The sequence below is a fragment of the Microtus ochrogaster genome, chromosome 8, assembly GCF_000317375.1.
Source record: "Microtus ochrogaster isolate Prairie Vole_2 chromosome 8, MicOch1.0, whole genome shotgun sequence".
NCBI lineage: Eukaryota > Metazoa > Chordata > Mammalia > Rodentia > Cricetidae > Microtus > Microtus ochrogaster.
The window spans coordinates 69,392,458-69,402,462 of record NC_022015.1 but is presented as its reverse complement, the minus strand read 5'-3'; the positions used below and the strand labels follow the sequence as shown (position 1 = coordinate 69,402,462).

Here is a 10,005-nt window from a genome sequence, read left to right as displayed (position 1 = left end):
CCTGTCTCGAAAAACCAAAAAAAAAAAAAAAAAATTTAAGGGGGTCAGTCGCTGGTGGCACACGCCTTTAATCCAAGCACTCAGGAGGCAGAGGGAGGTGGATGTCTGACAGCCAGGACAACAAACAGAAGCCCTGTCTCAAAAACAAAAAAGAAAGAAAAAAAATAGAAATAAGCATAAATATTGAACTCTTCCTAATTCCTAGCTAACCTTTCTAGAGGGCTCATCATTGGTCCTACACCAAATTATGATTTCGTCTGTATTGGAATCCTACAAGGTTACAATCCTCTCATCCCATTTTTACCAGATTAGGAAAATTTTTTAAAAGATAGGAGTCGGGCACGGTGGCACATGGAGCCAGGGTGATCTGGAATTCAAGGCTACCTCGGCTTGTCTTTAAAATTGTTAATTAAGAAGCTTTCCATTTCCTTATGCCAAGACACACTCCTGCTTTCTCTAGCACACAAGGTTCTCTTCAAAACCAACCACCAACTTTTCCTGGGCATTGCTTCACATTGAGATTAGCAACAGTAACAAACGTGAGGTAGACTTTCCTGCTAGGCAGTCAACTGACAATGAGGCCACTGAGACCAACTACTGGGGGGGAAGGGAAGATTAATCACCAGGAAAACCACCGTACCCCAAGAGAAAGGCAGACCTCACCCCTTAGCCTCTGGACAAGGCCCTGCAAACTACCATGACATGTCTCACCACCTCCTTAACCAGAAGAGGAAGGTCTCCCCAACAAAAGGCTGAGTCACTGAGATACCCACAGAACAAGCCTCAGCTCCCATGAGAAGCTAAGGGCTGTTTCACTACAATTATTTCCTAGAGCGAGGAGGGCCTCACTTTGGATACAAATAGCCCCAAGGCAGTGGTCCCCCTAGGACTCTGACAAGGGTGGCACAGGATAGGCAGCAGACACACACCTCCTTTAGCCTACCATTTAAACCAAAGGATAGCCAGGGGTACAATGGTCATAATGTGGTCACTGTTCTTCCCAAGGATCCCTTCCTTCCTCAGCTACAGCTGCAAGGAAAGTCTCACTAGCTTCCTTCAGAACCAAATTCAAGACTGTATCAATCCATCGCTGGGGAAACTGTATACATCTTAAGTCTTTTTTGTTACTGTATTACACACAGTCGTCTTCATTCTGGTTTTCCCTTCATTCTTTAATCACTGTGGGATACCTTTGGGAGACACTAAAATTTTACATTGGCTTCTCCCCGCCCCCCACAGGGTTTCTCTGTGTAGCCTCGGTTGTCCTCAAAGTCACAAAGATCCGCCTTCCTTAAAAGTGTGCGCCACCACCATCAGCTTTTTGCTTTGCGCCGGCCTTGCTGTGGTCGAAACTGACCCATGCTCTAGATCCTCCCTTCTCAGCTCCCTCGGTGCTGGAAAAATTACCGGACTGTAGCACCGTGTGCAGTCTCATCCGATCTCCTACAAGTTAATGCTACCAACATTTAAGACCGAGACGGGGTCTATTATTTTCCTGTGAGTACAAGGTCAAGGGCTACTCATCTTACCCAGGGAACGGACAGTTAACTGTCCCGAGCTAGGCATCAGCCAACTACCACAGACCTATGCGGTACTTCGTACCACAGAGCTAAGGAAAATGGCTTCCTTTCCCAGCACTTCTCTTCCCTAGCCTCTCCTACATAATGTGCGTGTCCAGCAGGCCATCCATCTCAAAGCAGTCTCACTTCCTTGCGTGTCCAAAGCCATCCTTCTTTTACAAACAACCAGAACCCAAATACCGAGATCCTTTCAGCTAAGCATCTAAAAGGGCTGCTGCTATGTCCAAGTTGGAAAGATGCAGGGCAGGATCTGCCCAACCACCAATGGCAGCTCCTCTTCGCTCCAGGGATTCTCCTGGTAGCAGGCAACAGGATTTGCTTCCTTATTAGCATTCCGAAAATCACAGAGGACAGTAGGTGGTGCGGGGCGCCAAGCCTGGATAGGCAAAGGCAATCTTTATCTCCTGGACGCTGCCACTCTTTGCCCAGCCTCCGTCCTTGGCTACCAGCCCGCCAGTTCCTCACTTACTTGTTACTCCACCCAGAAATGGGGCAAGGACACCGGATTAGAGCTAAGTAGTTATGACCTTGGCCGAGGCTTTCCAGCCACTTTTCTGAACTATTAACAGGGGGGCAGAGATAAAAAGGAGGGAAATAAAATCTGCCTGCTTTGTAGCCTGTCGGGAACGTCAACTGAAATCGCCCACTCACATCTCTGGATTCGCTTGGGTCACAGTATTTGTGGTACGCTGCTCTCAGAAGCACGCGGGTTTCCAGGTGTCTATGAGGCCATCGGGCATCCCCACCTAACTCCCAGGACGAGTCTGTGGCCTGCTGCTTTGCCTTGATTCACAGGCTCCCCTTAGGTAAATTTGGGTACCGCAACTGATGTCACAGGACATCCTCCGCCAGCCACCCCAGGCCCCCGTGGTACCCTAAAGGGTCCTGGCTGCTACAGGTGGGGCTGCTCAGACTCGAAAGATAGATAATCGCCTAGCGGCATTTGCGCCCTCTTTTTGGAACCCCTCACACTCCAACGGGGTGACCTTGACAAGCGGGCTTCCCACCCTGCGTTCACCTCCTTAGATGCAAACTCAGCTAGGGAGGCCGCCCGAGGTGCACGCCTCGAGGAGGTGCGGGGGCTAGGATGGGCCGGCGCGGGCCCCCGCACGCCACACCGCGTCCGGCTCGTACCTCGCAACGCCTGTCCGCCGCGCTTCGCCTCCTCGTGGCCCGCCGGGCTCAGGTCGGCGTCGTACCAGCCGCTGAAGCGGTTCTCCAAGTTCCAGGCGCTCTCGCCGTGCCGGATGAGGACCAGCTTGTAGGCAGCCATGGCGATAGGCAAGGGGATGCAGCAGAGACTGAGGCTCGCTGAGATTCCGCTCACAGCCCGCCCCACACTCGCGCCTGCGCACTTGCGCACGTCCGCCCCTCTCCCGCGCACTTTCTTCCCCGAAATCTTTCCACTCGCTCTTCCGACCTCCGCCCGCCAGGTATGCGCATGCGCCCAAAGCAAGTTCTGCGGCCCGCCAAGTGGGGGTATGGAGTGCGCCGGGGCGGTAATGCGCATGCGTCGTGTATAGCGGTACCCGCGTGCGTCCCTGTGGTCACGGAGCGCACGTAAGCCGGGAAGGTGGATCCCGGCGGCCCGCTGACTGCCCAGGGTGTCAGCCCATCCCTGTAGTACTTCCTGCCAAGGCGTGATCGCTCTTCCCTAGAACAGCTCTTTGCCCCGGCGAGATCACAGTCCCTTCCCTACGCAGATCTACTATTGATTGACTCTTTACCTTTTTAGTTGTACTTCGGACACGTTGCAAACCCCTCTTAAACTCATTTGTAAAAGTGGTACCTGTCTTCCTGAAAGTGCTCTATAAACATAAACATGGGTTGTTGCTATTTCTCTTCAATAGAACTGTTTGTTTTTCGACACGGAGTTTCTCTGTGTAGCCCTAGCTGTCCTGGAACAAGCTCTGTAGACCAGGTCAGGTTAGCCTAGAACTCAGAGATCCGCCTACCTCAACCTCCCAAGTGTTGGGCACGCCATCGAACACTTTCTTAGAAAAGATTGGGTTTATTTTCTTTTTTAAAAAAAAAAAAAAGAAAGAAAGCTGGGCGACGGTGGCGCACGCCTTTAATCCCAGCACTCGGGAGGCAGAGGCAGGCGGATCTCTGTGAGTTCGAGACCAGTCTGGTCTACAGAGCTAGTTCCAGGACAGGCTCCAAAGCCACAGAGAAACCCTGTCTTGAAAAACCAAAAAAAGAAAAAAGATTATTTATTATGTATACAGCATTCCTTTCATGTACATCTGCACACCAGAAGGGGGCACCAGATCTCATTACAGATGGCTGTGAGCCACCATGTGGTTGCTGGGAATTGAACTCAGGACCTTTGGAAGAGCAGGCAGAGCTCTTAACCACTGAGCCATCTCGTCAGCCCTTTTCTTTTTTTTAATATTTATTTTTGTTTCATGTGTATTGGTATTTTGCCTGCGGGTATGTTTGTATGAGGGTGCCAGATTCCCTAGAATGGGAATTGTTGTGAACCACCCACCACGTGGATGCAGGGAATTGAACTCAGGTCCTCTGCAAGAGCAGTCAGTGCTCTTAACTGCTGACCCATCTCTCCAGCCCCAAGATAGGGTATCTTTGTGTAGTCCTGGCTGTCCTGGAATGCTGTAGACCAGGGAAGCCAGAATATACAGAGATATACCTGAAGCTCCCTCCCAAGAGCTAAGATTGAAGGTATGTGCCACTCTTCCAAGGACAGTTTTGGCTACAAGAGACTCTATCTTGTCTCTTTCCAAAAACAAACAAAACAAAAAAAACCTGTAGATGGGAAACGAGAACCCAAACGCAAACTGTTTAGGGGTCTCCCCTGCACTCTTAAGTAGCACCACCACCTCTCCTCTGCCACTGGAGAAGATGGAATTCAGTTTTGGAGCAAATCTTTACACAGGAGTTCATAGAACCCAGTGCTTCCCAGCAAGAACTGCTCTCTAAGGGCTGTGTGGGCACAGCCTCAACAGGGAGCTTAACCGCAAGTCTCTGCGGAAGTAAGTTCTCCCTCTCGTCCTCGTTGCAGTCTGTTGGGAGCCAGACCAGTCCAAGATTCTCTGAGAGGGCCTGATGAAAGAACAAAGCAGCGTTAGTTCTACGGCCTTGTCTGAGAGCGGTCTTGGCAAGGCCCAGTCTGGGCCTGCAGTCTTGGCCTCCACAGTCTTGGTTCCTGGGAACCCTGTTTTCTCCCCTGAAGTACTGTGGTCCTAGGTATTGGTGTTTTGTCTGCATGTATGTCTGTATCAGGATGTCAGACCAGTTGCAGACAGTTGTGAGCTGTCACTGGGTTCTGAGATCCCTGAGACCTCTGGAAGAACAGGCAGTGCTCTTAACCATTGACCCATCTCTCCAGCCCCCAGGTCTCCATTCTTAATGTTGCTTTTCACATTTGACCTTTTGTTCTCTTGCTTTGTCCCTAATCTATGCCCCCTTACTGACTCCTACAAAATTCTCCTCTTGCCTCATAAAATTCAAGGTTTCTGTGCTCTTACCTAATTAGGGTCTTCCATTCTGCAGAAGGTTCCCTTGGAACCTGAATTCAAATCATGTCTCTGATTTGGCTTGCCCTGGGTCTTGCAGTGTGTCACTCCTCTTCTTCAGTTTCCCCACCTGGAAACTGGGACGATAATTCACACATACACCTGCCTAGAGCACTGTGGGGAGAAATACATGAGAGAGCAATGTGACAGACTCAGTGTCTCTCCAGCAATAAACAGTAGCAACATTGTAACATTGTAATTGGTTAACAACATTGTACTCGGGAATATTATTGACAGTGTAGTGTGGCCAAGAAGACAAAAGAAAATAATGAGGACACCTGGGAGCACCCTGCAAGCCTGCCACCCAGCAGGATGCCTAGTAAGGTATGCCTGTCTAGCAGGGTGAAAACTAAGCAAACAACTAGAATACTGTTCTCTCTCTCTCTCTCTCTCTCTCTCTCTCTCTCTCTCTCTCTCTCTCTCTCTCTGTGGTGTTTTCTTTTGCTGTTTCTTATTTATTCATTTGTTTGGAGACATAGTCTTGCTGTATAACACGTGCTGGATTCAAACTCCCAATCCCCCTGCCTCAGCCTCCTGAGTGCAGATATAGGAGTACACAAGGACTCATCCAGTACAGGCAGCTAGAATTCTTTGGGGAGTAGGCCAAAGGCCTCTGAGCTACCAACCTTGGGAAAGCTCTCAGAAACCTGCCTATTGGGCCTCTGGAGGGAGCCACCTTCTGTGATTCTGGTACCTTTAAGCTTTGATTAGAGCATTGCATCACCTGTATCTGGGATTGTCAGAGAGGCTTTTTGCTTTTTGTTTGTTGTTATCATTTTGGGTTTTATGTTTGTTTTGTTTGTAAATAGGGTCTCTCTATAGCACTGGCTATCCCAGAACTTGCTATATAGACTACCCTGGCCTTGAACTCAGAGATCTATCTGCTTCTGCTTCCTGACTGCTAGGACTAAAAGTGCCCTACCAAACCCACATGTAGTGGTTTGAATAAAAATGGCCCCATAGGTTCATATATTTCAATACTTAGTCATTAGGATGCAGGACTACTGTAGATGGAAACTTCTGTCTGCCCTGGTCCCACAGCTGTTCAGTTCCAAATAAACACACACAGGCTTATATTAATTATGAACTGTTTGGCCTACTGCTCAGTTTTATTACTAACTAGCTCTTACAACTTAAATTAACCCATAATTCTTATCTATGTTTAGCCATGTGTCTTGGTACCTTTTCTCATAAGGCATTCTCATCTTGCTTCCTGTGTGTCTGGCTTGTGACTATGTCTCTGCCTTTCCTCTTCCCTGAATTCTCTTAGTCTGGTTGCTCCACCTGTACTTTCTGCCTGGCTACTGGCCAATCTGCATTTTATTAAACCAATATGAGTGACAAATCTATACAGTATACAAGAGCATTTCCCACAGCAGACTACACTATTTGAGAAGGATTAGAAGTAGGAGATTGTGACCTTGTTGGAGTAGGTATGGCCTTGTTGGAGGAAGTGTGTCACTGGGGATGGTCTTTGAGGTTTTAAAAGCCCATGCCAGCCAGGCAGTGGTGATGCATGCCTTTAATCCCAGCACTAAAGAGACAGAGGCAGGCGAATCTTTGAGTTCAAGGCCAGTCTGGTCTACAGAGCAAGTTCCAGAACAGCCAGGGCTACACAGAGAAACTCTGTCTTGTGAAGAAACAGAAGAAGAAAAAAAAAAGAAGCCGGGCGGTGGTGGTGCACGCCTTTAATCCCAGCACTCGGGAGGCAGAGACAGGCGGATCTCTGTGAGTTCGAGACCAGCCTGGTCTACAGAGCTAGTTCCAGGACAGGCTCCAAAGCCACAGAGAAACCCTGTCTCGAAAAAACAAAACAAAAAAAAAAAAAAAAAAGAAAGCTTTATTTAATAAGAGCTTCCATGGTCATAGTGTCTCTTCACAGTAATAGAACAATGACTAAGACACTACTTAAAAAAATAAAAAAAGCAGGAGATGATCAAGATGCCAGATTCATCAGTAATAAGTCAGAGGTGTCCTGTGGAGAGACATTTGTTTTTAGGTCTTGCTGTTTCAGGTGTCAGTCAGGTTCCCAGAGAGATCTGGAGAAGAGGGTGGAGAAAGAGGGCTAGGGGACTTTCTTGTTGTGGTGACCAGGCTTTTAAAGGTTGTGCAGCCAGAACGCAGAGTCCCTAGGCAGAGATGGTAACGGATTAGCGTACATTACAGCATCTCAGATCTGAGAAACTTAAACCCAGCAAGTCAGAGATGCTGCTGCCGCTGCAGCTTCTCCTCCTTCAACTTCTTTTTGTTCTGGTTGTTTTGTTTGTTTCTTTGTTTGGTTTTTCAAGACAGGGTTTCTCTGTGTAGCCCTGGCTGGCCTGGAACTCGTTCTGTAGACCAGGCTGGCCTGGAACTCACAGAGATCCACCCGCCTCTGCCTCCTAAGTGCTGGGAATAAGGCGTGTGCCACCACCAACCAGCCTTTACTTTTATTTTTTCACGTGCATGAATGTTTTGCCTGTGTGTATATGTACACACCATAAGCATGTCTGGTACTCTCTGAGTCCAGAAGAGGGCATTATATACCTTGGAACTAGAGTTAGAGAGGTTATAAGATACCATGTGGGTTCTGGGAACTGAACCTCGGTCTTCGGCAAGAGCAGCAAGTGCTCTTAATCACTGGTTCCCAAATTTATTTATTTATATGTATACAGTGTTCTGTCTGCATGTATGCCTGCAGGCCAGAAGAGGGCACCAGACTTCATTACAGATGGTTGTGAGCCTCCACGTGGTTGCTGGGAATTGACTCAGGACCTCTTGGAAGAACAGCCTGTGCTCTTAATCTCTGAGCCATCTCTCCAGTCCCAGGAAGATTTCTTAAAGTCTAGAGAAAAGCAAGAATAAATCCATGTGTTTTCTCTTTGGTGCTTTTTTAAAAAAAAATCTTATCTATAATGAACACAAGACACAAAAACATGTCACGGCTGACTCTTCTGCCCTCTAAAGCTGAGAAATATTGAGTTTGAAGCACAAGGCAGATAGATGGCCACTGGTCACAACTTGGGTATGATATGACCTTAATCCTTCTGCCCCTTCCTCCAAACATCCATGGGGTCATTTGCACAGATCTGGAAGAGCACTGCCCCCCTTCCACCCTGGAGGCAGCATCAGGTGGGGCCACACTGGTTCCTGTTCTGTGTGTCTAGAAAGTGTCCTCCCAAGTGTACTCTGCCTCCCTCAATGTGCTAATCCACAGATGGGCTTAAAATTTTAATAGAAAAGAAAAAAATAAATATAGAAGAAAAGAAAAGGAAAAGAACCAAAAAGAGAGGGGGGAAAGTAAAAATAAAATAAAAATTGAATCTACTGTATACTGTAGGAGAGAAGAAGAGCTATGGAAGATGGAATTTAACTGGATCAAGTGAGTCACTGTGCTGTGGCCTGTCCCAAGGCCCTTTCTTCACGCTTTCTCTGCTTTCTCACTGTAAGGTAAGCTCTTGTTGCCATGGTTTGCTGTGTCAGCTGTGGATTGACAACCTAACCAGACCACTTTCCACCCCGCCTCTAGCCAAGTCAATCTCAGGCAAACCTGACTAATATGGTTCCCCAGAAGGGGAAAGACGGTGAAGGATCATGCTCGTGCCCTTTGCCCTCATCCCAAACTCTGAACTCTATGGACCAAAGCTCCTCTTTAGGGCCGTGTTTGATTCCTTCAGCTCAGGGCCACTTCCTGGGACCCTAAGAGCTTTCAAACAATGAGTCTGTGGGCTGGAAAACTCTGACATAGATAGGAGCCTCGGCCCCGTTAGCAGCTGTGGTCCTGCAGTACAGAGGAGCGTCTCAGCCTGCTCCCTCTGTTTATTTTCCCACCGCGTACTGTCTTATCAAGTACTGAACATTCGGTGAGGGCCTGATTTAGAAGTGGGGCGAAGCAAGTTATCAGACTCGTGCAAGAAGGAGTGGCTGCCTTTCAGCCCCCAGGATTCCTGTAAAGACGCCACATGTCTTTGCCTGCAGAGCCATCTCTCACATTCATCACCAAATGTTCAGCTTTGCTCTGGCTGGGGCGAAAACGTCTGCCGCAGAGTGGGAGGAAGGGAATGAGCCGGGCTGGTGCTCAACGTCTCTGAGCTCCTAAGAGAAGGAGCCGTGCTTCCTTGTGAGATGAAGCTCACGTTCCGGACCACGAAACATGGCAAGAGGACCAAAGCCGAGCTGGTACTACAAGAAGTGTGAGCAGAAAAGCTTCTGGAGGACTCCCCTGAGCTCAGGCCCCGGCTTTAGCTAGACACGGCAGTGCATGCCTTTAATCCCAGCATTCAAGGAGGCGGAGGCAGGCAAGGCTGTGATGTTTGAGTTCCAGGCCAGGCCAATCTACATAGTGAGTTCCAGACCATCCAAAACTGCATAGAATGACCTTGTCTCAAAAATACCAAATCAAGGGGGCTGGAGAGATGGCTCAGTGGTTAAGAGCACTGACTGTTCTTCCAGAGGTCCTGAGTTCAGTTCCAGCAACCACATGGTGGCTCGCAACCATCTGTAATGAGATCTGGTGCCCTTTTCTGGCCAGCAAGCATACAGACAGACAGAACACTGTATACATAATAAATATTTAAAAAAAAAAAAGAAAAAAAAACCAAATCAAGTTACATTGTCTGTCCAATGTAGACAAATCTGGTTGCTTATGGCTGGGAGGGTTGTAGGTATAAATAAGCACAGGTGTTTTGAGTGGTAAAAATGTCTTCAAATGGAACTGAAGTCATGTGGCGGTATCTTGTGGAGATACCAAAACTCTGAAAGTCAAATATGATGGCAGAGGCCTCTAATTCCAGTACTTGTGAACCAGAGGCAAGAGGGTATGTTAATCCCACAGATTTGAGGACAAATACCACCCCCCCCACGCAAATCATGGTCAGATTAATGAAAACAAGTCTTTTTTTTTTTTTTTT

At 48.1% G+C, this 10,005-nt stretch overlaps 1 protein-coding gene across 1 annotated transcript in view; it reads right to left on the bottom strand.

Moving 5' to 3' along the window:
* Pgam1 (phosphoglycerate mutase 1) overlaps positions 1–3,000 on the bottom strand; it is a gene marked incomplete at its 3' end in the record, with an annotated part of 6,268 nt that extends 3,268 nt beyond the window's left edge. Inside the window, exon 1 of the mRNA XM_026781334.1 lies at positions 2,715–3,000. Coding sequence (XP_026637135.1) covers positions 2,715–2,853 — 139 coding nt within the window. The remainder of the gene's footprint in view (positions 1–2,714) is intronic.
* Between the last annotated feature and the right edge of the window lie 7,005 nt (positions 3,001–10,005).